This window comes from Panthera tigris, chromosome B2, assembly GCF_018350195.1.
Source record: "Panthera tigris isolate Pti1 chromosome B2, P.tigris_Pti1_mat1.1, whole genome shotgun sequence".
Classification (NCBI taxonomy): domain Eukaryota; kingdom Metazoa; phylum Chordata; class Mammalia; order Carnivora; family Felidae; genus Panthera; species Panthera tigris.
Window position 1 is genome coordinate 74167483 of NC_056664.1, and position 18388 is coordinate 74185870.

The 18388-nt window shown below is 37.6% G+C and overlaps 1 protein-coding gene across 15 annotated transcripts in view; it reads right to left on the reverse strand.

Annotated features, from left to right (window-relative positions):
* UBE3D (ubiquitin protein ligase E3D) overlaps positions 1-18388 on the reverse strand; it is a 240704-nt gene that overhangs the window by 205725 nt on the left and 16591 nt on the right. For all 15 annotated transcript variants that reach the window (XR_006217734.1, XR_006217735.1, XR_006217733.1 and 12 more), the window contains exons 3-4: positions 17052-17142; positions 5194-5425 (exon numbers count right to left, since the gene is read on the reverse strand). Coding sequence is in view for 12 of the 15 variants with exons in the window: in XM_042986728.1 (XP_042842662.1) it covers positions 5194-5425; positions 17052-17142 (323 nt within the window). In the remaining 3 variants the exon portion in view is untranslated. The remainder of the gene's footprint in view (positions 1-5193; positions 5426-17051; positions 17143-18388) is intronic.

The window sequence follows — 18388 nt, forward strand, 5'->3', positions numbered from 1 at the left end:
ATTTAGAATGAGTAGATGGCAGGCAACAAAGGCAGAGAGAGTAGGTGACTTGTTCTAATTCATGTGTCTGCAAACAGGAGAATCAAAAATTAGAGCCATTATTTTGATTTCTAGTCCAGTGTAACTTATGTAAAAGTAATCTATAATTCATAGGCCCTCACCAGAAGTCAAAAATATGTAACCAGGGTAACTGGGTGGCTCAGTCAGTTAAGCAGGTGCCTTTGGCTCAGATCATGATCTCAAGGACAGTGAGTTTGAGACCCTCATGGGGCTCGGGGCTGACACACAGAGCCTGCTTGGCATCCTCTCTCTCCTCTCTCTCTCTGCCTCTACCCTGCTTGTGCTCTCTCTCTCAAAATAAGTAAATAAACTTAAAATTAAAAAAAATTTTTTTTAACACATTTGGGGTGCCTGGGTGGCTCAGTCGTGTCTGACTTTGGCTCAGGTCATGATCTAATGGTTCATGGGTTCGAGCCCCATGTCAGGCTCTGTGCTGACAGCTCAGAGCCTGGAGGCTGCTTCGGATTTTGGATTCTGTCTTCATTTCTCTCAGTACTCGCTCTCTCTCTCTCTCAAAAATAAATAAAAACATTAAAAATTTTTAAAAAAATAAATAAATTTAACACATTCATATAACACATTTTTCTACTTAAGATATTCATTATAATTGGAAAAACTGGATAGTGCTCTCAGAGAAATTCCTGAAGCATTCTTAAACTGTAAAACTCCAAATTCATCATTTGGGATGCAGATTAAAATTGCTAGCATCCATCTAATTCTATAATATACACATTCTATGTACAATGTACATTATGCACATTTCTACAACATATACATATATGGAATTATATACCTAAAAGTAATATAATGTTATATGTCAATTATACCTCAATTTTTTTTAAAAAAACCTGATTTTTAGTTTTTTATATGAGATTATGTTAGACACGGTAGCATGGTGGTTAAGAGCCCTGAGTCTGGGGCCAGACTTCCCAGGTTTACATCCCAGTCCTGCTATTTATTACACACATAACCTTGAGCAAGTTAATTAACCTGTTTTGGTTTCCTCACCCGTTTAAGGTAGTAAATAGTAGTGTTCTACTCATTAGTTTTGTTTATTAGTATTTAAAAGGGAGTGTTATAAAGCACTGTCCCAGGCTCATGTTGACTGCCAGGTGGATGTTACATAAACAAAACATAGTTTGGGCACATGTCATTCAAGGAACAGGCTGAAAACCCATATCCTCCCACAAAGAGACCAACTTTTTGCCTTTTACTGGACAACAACTGCATATTAAGAATCTACCAAAAAATATGCTTTTTTCACATCCATAGCAATACCTTTGTTAAAACCATGTAACATTCCTCTCACATAGACACACTGCAACATGGCAGACGTCACGTAAAAGTGGGCGGGGAGAAGGAATTTCTGCAACTCTGGCCACCTAGGTCATCTCTCCTAGGAAAGGGCAGACTAAATTGCTGGTCTAAGAAAGGAAGAGTGTCTTCCTGATGTGGGATATATGTATTGATCTGAGGAATCTTAACTGATTAGGGTAAGTTTGAGTACAATTATATTTTCCTTAGCATAAATAAATATTTTCTGAAAAACTGTATAAGAAGCACATTTAAACTGAGTTCCATGGATGTGCTAATAACTGATAGAGCTGATATTTTAATCTAGACCCCTTAGATGCTAAAACTTATGCTTCTAAGCACTATGCCAAGTGTTTTCCAAACTAATTCACAGAATCACTTCAATGGGTTATGGCCTGCATTTTTTTTTTAAACAAAATGAAATAGGGGCACCTAACTGGCTCAGTCGGTTAAGGTCATGAGCTCTCAGTCCATGAATTCAAGCCCTGCATCGGGCTCTGTGCTGACAGCCCAGAGCCTGAAGCCTGCTTTGGACTCTATGTCTCCTTCTCTGCTCCTCCTCTGCTCATGCTGCCTCTTTCTCTCAAAAATAAAAATTAAAAAAAAAAAAAAAATTCTTTTTAAAGGATACAGGAAGCTCAGAAAGCAGATATGCTCAACTGAAACTTTGACATTTGGGCAGTTTCATGCTTTCTTACAATAAAATCTATCTGTATGGCTCCAAATTGGTCTTAAGACACTTTTTCAAAGATCCTATTTTGTACCAGTTAAATCAAACCATCCTCATTAAATCTTACCAAAAACTAAAGGCTTTACTAAAAACTAATATGGGGTATTGGAGTAGCAATGCTTGAGAAGATCTGCTATTCAAAGCAAAAAAAATTTTCATCAGGTGCTCCATTATGTATTTCATTTATAATTGCTCTTACGGCACGTTTTGCTTTGTCTTTCAATGAAGCGAAACAATTTTTTTTGTTGGTTTGTTCACCAAAAAAAGAAGTCTACCTTTTCAAGACACTGGTAATTGGGATTTTAAAATGTGATCAATAAAAAGCAAATTATTTCAAACAACCAAATGTGTGTATTTTGATTCAAACAAATAGAAAATACCTTTAATATAAATGGTAAAATCTGTATGTGTATGGCCTAGGATTTTATCACCAAGTAATGATTGTTCATTTTTGTCAAATGTGAAATGACACTGTGGTTACGTAAAAAAGAAAAATCCATATGGGATGAAATGACATAATGTCTGGGATTTGCTTTAAAGCCCTCCTGTGGTGGTGGGGGGCAGGGGTGGAGGTTAAAGGGCGAGATGAAGCATACTTTATGAGTCAAGATGACTGGTATTCTGAAGTTCCCAAGTCTATCCTTTTTACATTTGTGCATGTTTACAAAATTCAACACATTATTCTGAGAAAATAAGAAATACACCCTTATGGACTTAACAAATTACCAAATCAATAAATTATTGCCAAGCACCCCAGGAAAGGAAAAAAGGTAAAGCTGTTAGTTGCACCTGCCAGCTGTAATATAATCAAAGTTCAGCTTGTTCCTGTGTGACCACACTCTCTAAGTCTAGAATAATATTATGTATCTTACAAACGGCTGAGGTGCCACCTTTGTCATCTCTATCATCCTATTACAAGATGTGAAATTTTTATTATGTTGGTAGACAAAAAAAAAAAAAAATAGCATGAGACAATGAGTAAATGCAAGAATAAGGAAATCTTCGGGAGGTTACCGTGTGAAAACAAAAGTTATATACTGCCACATTTTCAGGGACAAATACTGTACAGTGTTAAGGGGGGTACTGCAGGAAAGAATTAAGTGCTGGATTTTATTTTTAAATTCAGGTCTTTTTAATTAAAATATTTTAACAGTCTAAATTTTATTTAAAGAGAAGCTCCGCTTTGTAATGCATTTCTCCGGACCAACGCTTAAAGGAAATAATACAGCAAGTTGTGCGATGAAGCAGCCTAACTGTGGGAACTCTGCAGAGCAAACATCAAAGAAAGACCGTGTTGTGAACTAATTAAATCAATATATCTGAGAGACGGCACCACTGCACAGAGATGTGGATTAGCCTCCTGTCTTCATTTTTATTTCCCTTTGTGTTGTTTCAATTTCTAAGGACCCTTGATATTGTCTCGCCAAAAAAATGTTTCCCAAGAGATACCATTAGGATGCTGTGTCACCATGTGACATTTCAAAACCCTGCTAGATGGCTAGACTTGGTGATATGAGAAATAGGTTTTCAATAGCACAGAGCAGCCTTGTTCCCACAGGAGCCTTGAGAGCACTGTTTAAGCAGTCCCTCCAAATTTATGTTACTATTTTGGTCACAGGCATACTCTTTCAACTGCTGCAATATGCAATTAAAGAGAAACTTCCACCTTGGCTAACTTAGAAACAATCTTGTCAATAGCAACTTGTGATACGAGTTTCCCACAGTCTCAACGATACTAAACACCATTAGGTCTGACTATGAAGGGTCTTCCTTTAACACATACAATGACTGTTCACAATGAAGAAACATTCTTGGAAATGGCATCATATAACAGATAAAGACATAAATGAGAAGAATGTATTTCCATACAGTTCATCTAAAAAGGGAAACTTGTGGTTTCTCTTTTAATTTTTCTCCTCTCCTCTTCCATTCAAGTATTTTAAAAATATTTCCTTGCAAATATTTTAAAAATTTATAGTTTATCACAAGAATGAAAGTTAAAGTACATAAACAGTAAAGTATTAGTATACAAATTTAGATTAAAATACAATTTTAATATAACCATATTAAACATATAACAGATTTATATTAACTTACCATTTATCTTTGAAAACTATAAAAGGATAAAGTACTATAATTTTAAATGAACCATATTTTAGGTAAAAGGATCTGTGCTTATGGTGAGAGATAAGGCACTTAACTAATTCTGATAATGTTGATATTTGATAAACCTCCTTAATCTGTCCTTAAAACAGAAAATAGTTCTGTAAGCTAACTTACAATCTAAGAGCTGCTCAACTATTGCATATTTCCTAAAGTGGTTCAGTTTTTGTTACAAAAATTAAATGAAATTTAACGTACAATGCTTTCGTTCCTACCAATAATCAGATGTGAAAATGAAGATTCTCTGGCAATGATTTCCTTTACTTTTTAAATCACATCTGTATTGATTTGCCACCAGGAGAATGATTTCTCACAAGGGCCAAGTCAATGCCATTGATTTTCTTTTAAAGTAAGGTAAACCATTTGTTCTCTGCAGTGAGAGGAAATTGCCTTCTCCCTAAAGCAACTTCTACAGCAAGAGACACTTGACCTCAGTGTCAACCACCAACTTGGAGCCTGCAGCACAAGCTTCCTTTCCACACTTGGACTCCTCCATTTCCTCTTTTTCCTTGATGGCATCTACTCTCATGACATCAGTGGACACAGGGAAATACCCAGGCCTAACTCTGTACTACATATCCTGGAACAAAGAACACTTTAATCTAAATCAGACGATACAGATTATAGAATACTGTCCTGAAAAGAAGAAAGTAGGGCAATTTCGTTTGTAAAATGGCAACATTCCCAATTCTATGCACGAAAAAGTCCTCTTTCCTTCTTCCTCCAGACCCTGTAAGCTGTTTTGGTCTAAGGCCATATGCTCTTCCTATATCAATAGAGCAGAGCTGGAGAATAGAGGAACTTGAAAATAATGGATTTTGGTCCTTAGAACAGTCTGTGTAGTGTGCTTTAATTTAGAAAAGATTGGAGAAACCAGTTTCTAAGCCAACCTCTAAATTAGCATTTATTTTGAAAAGATATTTTACCAATTTAAAATGGTTCTCAGAAGAAAGACAGTGTGTCTCCACTGGGGCTAGTTCAGGTCTTGGCTGCCATAAATCACTTCTTAAATTCACCAAGAAGAAAGAGTCTCCAATAAAACAGTCATTCTCTTGTGGATGAAGTGGCTTATTAGCAAAGGGGTCAGGATGACAACACCATTCTCCAACTAGAGCTCCCCAGTTCTCACTCGGCAATGGGAGCACCCTGAGGAGCTTCCTAGTGGAAAGAGGAGAAACAATTTTTTACAGAACAAAATGGAAATCTAGCATTTTTAAATTAAACCAGCATGAAAGATGAAAGAAACTCATTAATCATATTGTCTGTAATGAAAAATTTTCCCCTCAATTACAAAAGTAACATATACTCACTATAGACAGTTTGAAAATGTGTAAAGGTATAAAGAAAATGAAAATCATCCTTTCCTTCCCAGCCAAAGACAAGTAACTACTTTGCAAATGACAGGATATTTCCTTGCAATCCTCTCAAGAAACCACTGCAGTACACATGTACACAGCCCAGGATCAGAAGATATACACAAACTGTATCTTGCTTTTATTTTTACTCTCTCTTTTTTTTTTTTTTTTTAGTTATATGATGACTCTTAATGCCTCCATTCTATTCTATAAGTATGCCAAAACTTTTAGATCATTTCCCCCACTGGTATAGATATTTAGGTTTCAAGCTTTTCAGTATCACATCCTTGTGATGAACATTCTCATTAGAAAATGTGTATAATATATGATTATTTCCTTGGGGAAAAAAATCTTACAAGTGTGATTACAATCACAAATTATATACATATTTTAAAACCCAATACATATCGGCAAACTGCTTTTCAGAAAGGCTGTATCAATCTATAATTCTTCTACTTACCTTCTTCAGCATTGAATACTATCACTTTTCCATGTAATGGGTGAAAATGTTCTCAATACTGTTCTCAATTAGCAACTCTAAATTGCTAGTGAGATTGAACTGGCTGTCGTATTTATTGACCAGTGTGTTTCTTCTGTGATTTGTGATCAATGGCTATTTTCCAATGAGGTATTAGTATGTTTCTACTAATTTTTAAAAGTATATTCTATCTTGGGGTGCCTGGGTAGTTCAGTCCATTAAGTGTCAGTCACTTGATTTCAGCTCGGGTCCTGATCTCAAAGTTCTTGAGTTCAAGCCTCACCTCAGACTCTGCACTGATAGTGTGAAGCCTGCTTGGGATCCTGTCTCTCCCTCTCTCCCTGGCCCTCCCCTGCTGGCACTCTCTCTCTCTCTCTCTCTCAAAATAAACATTTAAAAATTTTTATAAGAAAGATAAGAGTATATTCTATTTTAAGAATATTAGCCTTTTATCTATCATCTGTGACAAATTATTTTTTCAGTGTTATTGCCTTTTTTTTTAAGTTTATTTATTTTGAGAGAGAGCAAGCACATACACTCATACAAGTGGGAGGGGCACAGTTAAAGGGAGAGGGAGAGGGAGAGGGAGAGGGAGAGGGAGAGGGAGAGGGAGAGGGAGAGGGAGAGGGAGGGAGAGAGAGGGAGAGAGAGAGAGAGAGAGAGAGAGAGAGAATACCAAGCAGGTTCCAAGCTGTCAGCACAGAGCCCAACAAAAGGCTCAGTCTCATGAACCATGAGATCATGACCTGAGCTATAATCAAGAGTCAGTCGCTCAAACTGACTGAGCCACCCAGGTGTCCCAGTGTTACTGCCTTTTAATTTGGTTTATTTGTCTTAGATTTCAAATCACCTAACCCTTTCTTTTGTGATTTCTCCCATTACTATTTTTTAATAAACTTATTTGGGAGTAAATTTAAACTTACAGAAAAGTTACAAAAACAGTACCAATAGTACTCACATACACTCCACCCAGCTTTCCCTAAGGTTAACATCTTTTATAACCGTGGAAGATTTGTCAAAACTACAGACTTTATCTGGATTGCCCAAGATTTTCCACTAATATCCTTTTTCCCTTTGTTCTAGGATCCAATTGAAGATAACACACTGCACTTAATCATCATGTTTCCCCAGTCTTGTTTAGTCTGTTACATTTTCTTAGTCTTTCCTTATTTTTCAGGACCTTGACATTTTTGAAGAGCACTGGTCTGGTGTTCTACAGATTATCTCTCAATTTAAGTTTGTCTGATATTTTCTCAAAATTAGGCTGGGGTTATGGATTTGGGGAAGAATACCACAGAAGTGAGGTGCGTCTCTCAGTACATCTTACCAGAGGGTACACTCTATCAATATGACTTATCACTGGTGCTGTTCAACTTGAACACTTGGCCAGTGTGGTATCTACTAGGTTTCTCCAGTAAAAAGGCTATGTTTCTCCCTTTGCATACTCTATTCCTTGGAAGTGAGTCACTAGGTCTAGACCACACTCAAAGGGAGAGAAATTGAGTTCCACGTTGCTACTATTTTTTATGCTTAAAACATCCTTATGCTTAATTAGGCCCTTATATTTGCTACTGCTTTTTTTCTTTTTTGATAGTTTTGTTTTTCTCCTGGACAACAATAGATACGTCAGAAGTTACCAGAAGAAAAGCCAAACATGGTTTACTTCTATTCTAAGTTAGGAAGATCAGTGGTCTAAGAGGACAAGGAATGTGGGTGGGATGATGAAGAAACTTCCAAATAAGTAATCCTGAGAAAAACAGAACAGAAACATGCTTGTGGTCTTCTTAATGCCCACAAGCAGTGCAAATGCTTAAGCAGTCTCAATACTTGCACACCTCTGCTTCTATCAGCAGAAACACATGCTCATTAAGAATTAATTGTATTTGATCACAGACCTATTTATGATACTTATATGTTGTTTTAGTTATCTAATTTAATTAAATAGTATATAAACCAAGGAAATACGAATTGCTATTCCTCTGAAAACAAAAAATTTCAGACTAAATGAAAGCCGGTTGTAAAAAAAAACACACACACACACACACACACACAAAACAAAACAAATAAAACCCCAATAAGTGGTGAGAAGATATAACTATAGAACATTGGAGAGAGAGAGAGAGAAAGAGTAAAATTCTAGAAAAATTCTATAATCCCAAGGTTTTAAAAGTGTCGAATGACTCATTCTACTCTAAAGAAACATAAACTGGAGGGGCGCCTGGGTGGCTCAATTGCTTAAGCGTCCAACTTCGGCTCAGGTCACTATTTCACGGCTCATGAGTTTGAGCCCCACAATGGGCTCTGTGCTGACAGCTCAAAGCCTGGAGCCTGCTTCAGATTCTGTGTCTCCCTCTCTGTCTGTGCCCCTGCCCCACTCATGCTCTCTTTCTCTCTCAAAAATAAAGTTTAAAAAAAATTTTAAGAAACAAACTGCAAATTATAGATGATGAATCTTCGATAACATGTTAACAGTGAAAAAAGTTAGACAATAGTGGAGTCATGTTTAACAAAAATATATTGGTTCCATAGTAAAATATTAGTAAATTAATGTATATTTGCATGTTTTAAGTTAAAATATTTAAGACACAAATGTGTTATTTTTTAATGATTTCCCCCATGTAACCCTTTTTCTTTGATCTCCTCAAATGAGTCTCATAAAAAGACTTTTAACTACAGAACAAACTGATGGTTATTACCAGAAGTGGGGGGAGGTTAAAGAAGTGATGGGGGTTAAGGAGTGCACTTGTCGTGATGAGCACCAGATGTTATACGGAAGTGCTAAACCACTAAGTGGTACCCTTGCAACTAATATTACATTGTATGTTAAGACCCACCAGTAAGAAAATGATAGGTGAACACATCACTTTCTCCCACTGGAGTCTGTGGAAAGTGAATTGTGGACACAGGCCGTTGGGCAGCAGCTCTATCACCACCTTACCTGGCTTCTCAAGTACCAGCACAAAGCTAAGATCCACAAAGGTTAACAGCTGCTCCACTGCTCCAATCCACCACGGGACTCTGCCCAGTAGTTGTGGATCCACCAGCAACAACAAACTGCAGGGAACCCTCAAACATTCAACCTGGAATACCACCAGCAAGTGGAATCATGGACTGGTCTGTTATTTGATCAGTGATGGGGGGAGGGGGGCTTGTAAGTATAAAAGTGGTTCACTCTATTACTGTTTAATAATCATTCTTCTCAATCTCTTCCTTACTGCTTTTGTATCAATATAAAATTAAAGTATATTAAAATGTGTCAATCTTTTTAAAAAAAGGTAATTACAATATGGAAGAGGGTAGACGTTTAATGTAGATGTCTAGAGGACAAAGCTAGGAACAAGAAAGGTTGATTTTACTTTAACATAAGGAAGAACTTTCCCTTTCAAATTAGGAAATGTACATTAGGAGCATCACTCAAGCTGCTGAGTCTATTAAGGTTAATAAGCAATTTTTTCAACATATGTTTTTTAAAAGCCTTCTATGAAGCAAGCATTCTGTTGACACAAAATATTCATATGCACAGTTCCTTCTCTCAGGGTACTTATGGGCTAGTAGGAGATACAGACTATAAACAAATGATAATAAAGCTTTATAAAATATGATTAATGCTTATATAAAAGTAATGGTTCTATATTCTAAATGGGGTTGGGAGAGAGGACAGTTTAGACTCCTCTGAAAATTTAACGAAAGCTTTTGTCCTTTCTTCAAACTCATATTCCCACATGCACACAAAATCTGCATATTACTTTAGGGGATTCGTGGATTCATAAAACCAACCCACAAATTCAGGACAATAAATACAAAGTCCTAGGGTAGTAAAGTGTATATGGATTTCAGAGAGGAGATGATATCTGAGCTGACCTTTGAAGGATAAGTAGTTCTTCAGACAATTAAAGGAATTAAGCACATCATCACAGGTGGAGTTAACAATATAAAGATGAGCACCGTATCTCCTTAACTTCTGTCTTCCTAGTGTCTGGCACAGTGCCCGACTCATAGCAGAAGTTCTTAAATACTTGTTAAAGGAATGAACAAGCATATTTTGATAACTATAACACGGGAGGCCCCTGGTTGGGTCTGTTGCATATTGGGACAAAAGGGTTAACAAACCTTTTCCCTTGCTACTTGAAAATCTAATGTTTAGCTTAACCACCTAGCTCTGCTACCCTGGAAACTAGGTAGATGGTAGGCATCAATTATATTGCTAGGCAACACTGCTTGTGGTAAAAATGACCCCTGACTGGTAAATCGCATCTGGACTGAAAGGAAGTATGAATGAGCTGTAAATGTCTGATGCGGGTGCCATGCTTTGGACTTCCCTGAATGCAGTCCTTTGCAAGAAACTCTAGAAATTATGCAAAAAGCATTACAAGATATATTGGCTGCTTAGGTCATGAGGCTTCTTCTCAGGGTAGCTCCTGCATCTGCTTGATTGTGGACCTTGAGCTTTGTACCTGGAACTGTGTCACATGGGGAGACAAGAGTCTCCAGATGGGTATGTGAGCCGTCACTTCCTGCAACTACTGTAGGACCCCTGCTGAGAGGAACTCCTCTCGAGGCTGCCCTGCTGGCAAGCTGGCAAGAAATGTGGCCTGTGGTAGTATTGTGGGTCTGTATATTTAACTGAATTTCAGAAGACCTCTGGTGGGCACTGCACACACCTTATTCTACTTAATGCTTACTACAACTTTGTGAGGTGACAATTTCCATTCTCCTGTTACAGAGGAGGAAAGATAGGCTCAGAAACATTAAATAATCTGTTTAAGTTCACAGAGCCAGAGGTGATGAATGAAGGCAGGATCTTAACTCAGGTCTTCCTGGCTCCAAAACTGAACTCTTTCCCTTGGAATATAATCCCTCCCCTGACAATGTAGAACATCAGTAAAGGAGACGGGGGAGATGGGATGGTGGCAAACTGTGCTGGGTGTTACATGCCAATCTAAGGGGTAGGGATTTGTTTCTACAGATAGGTGGGAATCATTACAGCATTTTAAGTGGAAAGGTGATAGGTCAGATTTTAATTTTTACAAAGAAGAGGCAAATAAGAGTACCTGTTTAGAGTGGGAAGCAGGCCTAAATAGGCTCCTAAATCTTCTCCATCACTAAGATTCATTGTCTCTTGACATTTTGCATGTAGTGCCAATAAGCAGATCCTCAGTATAGTGCAAAAGATCCAATAAGCAGATCCTCAATATAGTGCAAAAGACAGCAACGTAAAAATCTCATGCGTGATCACAGAAATGACACTGCACCAACATTTACAGAGAACTGGGAGACCTGATGCACATTAGCATAAAATGTGATATTTCAAACTTAACTTGACCCCATATAACAGTGAATAAGAGCTATAATATATCCTGTAACTATCTACCTAAGGCATCAGGAGCAAGAAAGGGCCTAATTCACAAGTCATTACAAAGATAAAAGTATTTTTACAATGGAAATAATTTTTTTGATGTTTTGGAAAACATAAAACCTTTAAGAACAAAACATGTATTATAATCACAGCTCTACTGAAACCATATCTACCAAAAACCCTGAAACTTTGATATGATCTATTTCCCAAGAGAACTTTCAAAATAAAATACCATTTTTTTTTCAAAGCACTGTTTAGGTAAAAATGTGATGAAGCTCAGAAAAAGAGTGAAATAATTTCTTGATTTTTCTCTCAGCTTAAAATAACATGAACAGCAACACATGTTTATAATGAATTAAAATTTGCTAGTTATTTTTAATGCATCTTACCCACAAGCTTTAGGGCAAAATAAAATACACAATTTTAATCAATGCTACTGATTGATGTTTATTTAAAACTTAAACATGTAGAAAAAAAAACTTAAACATGTAGACAAGAAAATGCAATGCCCTTTAACATAAAAAAACTTTTTTTTTAATGTTTATTTTTAAGAGCGAGAGAATGAGCAGGGGAGGGGCAGAGAGAGGGAGACAGAGGATCGGGAGAGGACTCTGTGCTGACAGCAGAGAGCCCAATGCAGGGCTCAAACCCACAAACTGAGATCATGACCTGAGGTGAAGCAGGACACTTAACAGACTGAGCCACCCAGGTGCCCCAATACCCTTTAACTTTAAAATCAATCATTAATCAGTGATAATAACAATGGTAACAACATAGAGCTTTTACAGACTGGATTATAACCAAGTAGACATTAGGAATTTTAAGAATATCAAGTGGGGCGTCTGGGTGGCTCAGTTGGGTTAAGCGTTGAACTTCTGCTCAGGTCATGATGTCACAGTGTGTAAGTTCGAACCCCGCATCCGGCTTGGTGCTGACAGCTCGGAGCCTGGAGCCTGCTTCAGATTCTGTGTTTCCCTCTCTCTCTGCCCCTCCCCCACTTGCACTCTGTCTCTCTCTCTCTCTCTCTCTCAAAAATAAACATTTAAAAAAACTAAAAAATTATTAAATAATAAAGAACAACATCATGTATCTAAAGCTCAAAACATGGCTGCCAGAACCTAGAAAAATTCAGCTGGTATTATCCAACTGGTAGATGACAAATCCTATGAGCCAAACTTAGCATTTGATCACCATTATGGACTTGGTATAACTAGACCCATAAAAGTACAACCATTTTTTCCCATAAATGTGTATAGTGTTACCAACAATCCAATTTGTACCTGTACACTTTTTTCACCTCTTTGTTCTCTTTCATAGAAAAGTGACTGTACTCAGAGTAGTTATTTTCAGAATACAATTATAGCTGGTCTGTCAAGCGGACCTGGTTGGATATTATGACATCTCTTATGTTTCCATAAAGTCCATTCTACTTGTTTCTTCTAGTTTCCATGGCCTCCCTGGCTGCCAGCTGACATCCAGCTCTGCTGGTGCAGGTGAAATGAGGAGGGCCTGTCCAGAGACCTTAGAAGACCTCTCAAATGGACTGAAAATCAAAAGGCTTTTGTTTGAAAGTCTAACTGATTTAACTCAAGTCTGGCATGAATTTATTTCTAGGAGACACAACAAATCCCAAACACAATAACCATTTAGCTGTTTCTGACACTACTCACAAAAAAGTAAATTTTGTTATTATTGTTACTTGATATTAGGGCCTATTGGTCTCAAGAGTGTAATCATAAACTGTATATGTTCAATTTTTCTTTTTAACTTTTTTAAATGTTTATTTCTTTTTGAGAGTGAGAGAGAGAGTATGAATGGGGGAGTGGCAGAGAGAGAGGGAGACACAGAATCTGAAGCAGGCTCCAGGCTCTGAGCTGTCAGCACAGAGCCCACCACGGGGCTCGAACTCACAAACTGTGAGATCATAACCTGAGCCGAAGTCGGACGTTTAACCAACTATGCCACCCATGCACCCCTGTTTAGACAATTTTATACAAAAACTCTGAACTGGTAAAAAATGTATACTGGTGAATTTTATGGTAAAAAAATAGGCATTATTTGTTTTCAAATAACCAAAACAAATGGTTAAGATCATGTATTCCTAAACTAAGAAAAAGGACTGCTATCATTAGCAGATTTCATGCATCTTGGTGCTATTAAGTTTTAAAAGCCATTAATGAGTGTGAATAGATTAAACAGTCCTTTACATCTTATTTCTATAATTTGCTTAACAAGAACCTTTTTCATTAAAAACAAACAAACAAGCCAAAAAAAGGAACAAACAAACAAAAAAGGAACAAGGATTAGTCTTGCATTACCCAAATAATCATCAATCACAGAACCCAAGGTATAACTTTATGAGGTTTACTAATCACAGAATTTTCTGCTGGTAGGGCTCCTACAGATGTATCTAATTCAACTTCCTATTTTACAGGTGAGAAAACTGAGGCCTAGAAAACTAAAGGGTCTTATTCCCATATAATAAGGTTAGCAAGTAAGCAGATCCTCTCATTAGAGGATTTCCCAGTACAGATAAATCAACCCATCCCAAGGTTGATTATCCTTGCCCTATCCAACCTATCCAAGCCCTCCTGGAAAAGATGCTTACAATTAGTTGACTTTGATTATGGAACATACAAGCCTTTTTTGAAATACACTTCATTTAGTTTTCTATTTAACAAGCACAAAAGATGTCCTTACTACCTGCATGAAACAGGAAACTGAGGGAGAAATGAAAAGACCACTGGGTTTAATGTAAAAAGTCAACATGAAATCCTTGTGCTGATACTGGATGATACTTTTTTTCCAACAGACAGTCATGGCGCATGCTGCCTAAGAGTGAAATGTAAGCAAAGCCTTGAATCACCTACTAATGAGTTCTCTGCATTGTTCCAGAGGCACACACACGCCAGGCGCACAGGTGAGATAGGAAAAGACTTTCAGGTAAGTCCATGTTTATCTTCTCAGAAAGAAAAAGGGAGAAAGGAGGGTCATTTCCCTGGCACATCTAAAAAACACAGTCCTGAATCAAAAGGATTTGAAACACTAAACTAGATAACTTGCTAGTTTTCTAATAAGACCAATATGGAAAGGGGGTGGTGGTGGAAGGAGTCTGTAAAAACAATTAAAAAGAGCTTGTCGAGCTTTTACTATTATATATATTTCAGCCCTTAACTCTTCTGACAAGTTCAGAAAATAGGCCTTATAATGTCTACTTAAAAAGAAACAGAAATGGGTAGGAAGCATTACAGAATTCTAAGCAGGGAAGTGACAGGTCAGATTTGAATTTTTACAAAGAGGAAGAAGGCAAATAAGAGTGCCCATTTAGAGTGGGAATTAGGCCCAAACAAGCTCCTAAATCTTCTCTGTCACTAAGATTCTGTCTCTTGACATAGCTATTTAAGAAAACTCATTATGTCTACTCAAGAAGAAGCTGAGGTGATGTGGACAAGGTTTCCCAGCTACTAAGTGGTGAAGCTGGAGTTCAAACCCAAGGTCCCATCTCCTACTTCTGCTTTACATCACATAGCCTTCCAGACAGTCAGCATTAGGGAGAGTGAAACTGTCCCTCTGTGTTCACCTGGAAGCCCTTCTAGTTCTCAATTCCATGATTATCAAAAGAATTGACACAAAACAGAGGATACAGCTCCTGAATAGGAAAAATTGCTACAGGTTAACAATTTTTTATATCATCCTTTTCCAATGAAACACAAATATCAGCCAATAACGAATGAGCATATCTTTTATGGTGAGTGGTACCAGGAAATAGTGTTACACTGAATTTAACCTGCTCCTCCTGTAACTTCTAGGTCACCTCAATGTTGGATAGCCAGGCCCGTTTCAGAAACTTTATGTGAGAATTAAACCAAAGCCTGAAACAGACTGAGAGAAGGAAAAGTTTCGAGGTTCAACTACAACATAAACTGGAATGCTCTGGACATGTCAGGCTACAGTGGGTCTGTCACGGAGTACACATTCGGCAGCAACTTCAGCCTGCAGGACATCTGAGCAAGGACATTCTCCTCTCTTCTGCAGATTTAGTCACTTCATTTCTTACCCAAGATAATCATTCAGAGGTGCTCCATTCACAATCCCCCCACTTGTATTAGGGTAACTTTCCATGATCTCATCTTCCTGGGACACTGCCAGGAATCAGAAAGTAAGCAAGAGAGGCTGGTGGAAAGCCAAAATAAACACCCCACTGTTTATTCAATTCAACCCAGGAAGAATTTATTGAGAGTGCACTATTTTTCAGGCACTGTGGCCTGATCCTGGGGCTGATGCTGATGATGCTAGGGATGATGATAAGAATAATGATTACAGCAGTAACCATCATATACTGAGTGCCTACCATGTGCCAAGGCACTGCTATAAACACTTAAATTTATTTGATGCTCCCAACAACCCTATGAGGTAGCTCCTATTATTATTTATATTTTTGTAATAAGGAACTTGAGGCACGGAGTGGTTAAGTAACTTGCCCAGAGTCACAGCTGATAAATAGTGGATGCAAACCAGATAGTCTGGCTTCTGACTCTATACCACTAGACACTAACCTTAGCAGAGCACATAAACTTTAGACAAGCACATAAACCAACCCAGGGTTCAGGGAGGGCTCCCGGCAATTGAGCCCTGTCGGATGAATTTAGGTAGGCGCTAACCAGAGGGACAGAGGGCTGTGTGGAGCATTCCAGGGGAGAGAGTAGCTCTGTGCAGGTGGAGGTCTGGCATTCACTGAGGCAAGGAACACTGAAAGAGGAGCAGGTTTCAGATGCAGACAAGGAGCCATTCACATCTAAGTCTCAGGCACTTGTCTCACGGGAAACACATCTAACAAAGAAATCTAACTTCTTTCTTTAAATATTGTTAAAAATATTAACAGTTTTATCTGTCTTTCCAACCAATGAATGATTAGAAGCTGAAAATTCAGGGGAAATGGTTTGTGCCAAGGTAACAAGAAAGTTGACAAAAGAACGGGAGAAGATGGGAAAAAATAAGGAAAAGAGACACCTTGGGAATAGAAAGAATATAGCAAAGAGCCCTTCCCACCTCAATGGAGTAACCACAGCACACTGCAAGAAGAGGTTACAAGATTAACTTAATCATCAAGAAAAGGTTACTTTGTGCTCCATAAGCTCTGTTTTAATAAATGGGGAAATAGGACATGGAGTTTAGAAAGGCACTAATAGAAATAGCTCAAATAAAAAGCTGTGTTGCACGAGCTTCTGTGATTTAGAAAATTCACTTATTGTGGAGAAAACCTCATTCACCAACATGATGGATAAAACATGCAAGAGAGTCCATGTCTCTTTTCAGAAGAGACACGCTTCAGTGATCTACACAGGCTTCCACCAAGATAAGCCTTCCTCCGTCAAAGCCAGCATGCCATGTTCCCCTTTGTCCCCTTTTAGAAGACCTAACTGCTCTATGATTGCTGGAGAGCTTAATGGTTGATTTTGTTCAAAGTGACATTAAGCTGGCTCTCATTTTAAGGCCATATACTTCTCCCCTGGCAATTACTTCAAAAATTCTGATAGAAGAAAAAGAAAACCATTGCCAGGCACAGAATTAATCAGTGTTAAATAAATTCCTTACCTGTCCCTTATTATGACTTCACCGCAGGACTGGCAATAAAATGTACAGCATTCTCGGGCTTGTGAGCTTTGATTAAACATGGAAATCAGTTCTAAAAAAAAAAAAAAAATCAATGAAATAGCAAATCTTAGAGGTTTGGGACAAATATATTAACATACTTAAAGAGTTTAACAGCCACAATAAATTACGATCAATAAACACTGTTTACGATCTACCCAGAAGTACACATTTAATTAGCATTATCTGATGACTCAACCAGAAGCAAATATTGTGAAGCGTTCTCAAAAACAAGATTTTGCTGGGGCACCTGGGGGCTCAGTCGGTTAAGCATCCGATTCTTGATTTCGGTTCAGGTCATGATCACGGTTTGTAAGTTCAAGCCCTGCATACAGCTCTGTACTCAAAGTGTGAAGCCTACTTGGAGTTTTCTCTTTCCTCCACTCTCTCTGCCCCTACCCCCTCATGTTCTCTCTCTCTCTCCTCTCTCCCTCTAAATAAATAAATAAATCTTTAAAAATTTTTTTAAAAATACCACAAGATTTTGCCAAGTGTCTCAGAGCTAGGTATCTCCCTAGATGATCCATGTAACATACCATTGAGTTATCTCACTCATTCCATAAATACCGACACTAAGGATGAGAGAAAAGTAGCAATTTCTTTCACATCAAACTAACTACAAGGAGCTTCACCATCCTCAGCTTTCCTCTGCTGTTTTAGGTATAGTTTTTCATCACCATGACTGCTGGCTCTATCTCTCAAATTTAAGTTTAATTTGATTTAAACAAGGTCTGTGTCAACTCTGGCCTATTACCAATGCATACAAAAAGAATCTTGAAACTGGTCTCTATTGGACAGGTTCCTGGGAATAGAATGGCTCCTAAGAAGAACTCAATTTTTCAAGAGCAAAACTCAATTCCTGGTTAAAGCTGTGGAAAAATGTACATTTCCCACATTATGTAAAGCACAGCATTCCCTTGGCTTCCATTCTTTAACTCATGAAGAAAGGAAACTTTCATTTCCAAAAACAAAAACCAAAAACCCACACACAAAAATACTTGTCTATAAAAAAAATTTTTTTAATGAAATGAGGTCATACACATTAAAATCAAGCAATGTAAACTTGGTTTATGTTACTTTGTAGGTATGTTAAGATTTTAAAAACTGATGCAAGAAAGTTTAAGCCTTGACAATTAAAAAGTCATCCTTTGAATTTCTAGGGGTATCCACCAATCCCTGTAGCAGTAAAGTGAAGTAAACAGTATTCTTTAATTTTGAGCAGATAATAAGTAGACCTGGGTAAGTCATTCAAAACATTCTTTCAAAATATTCTTTTCAGA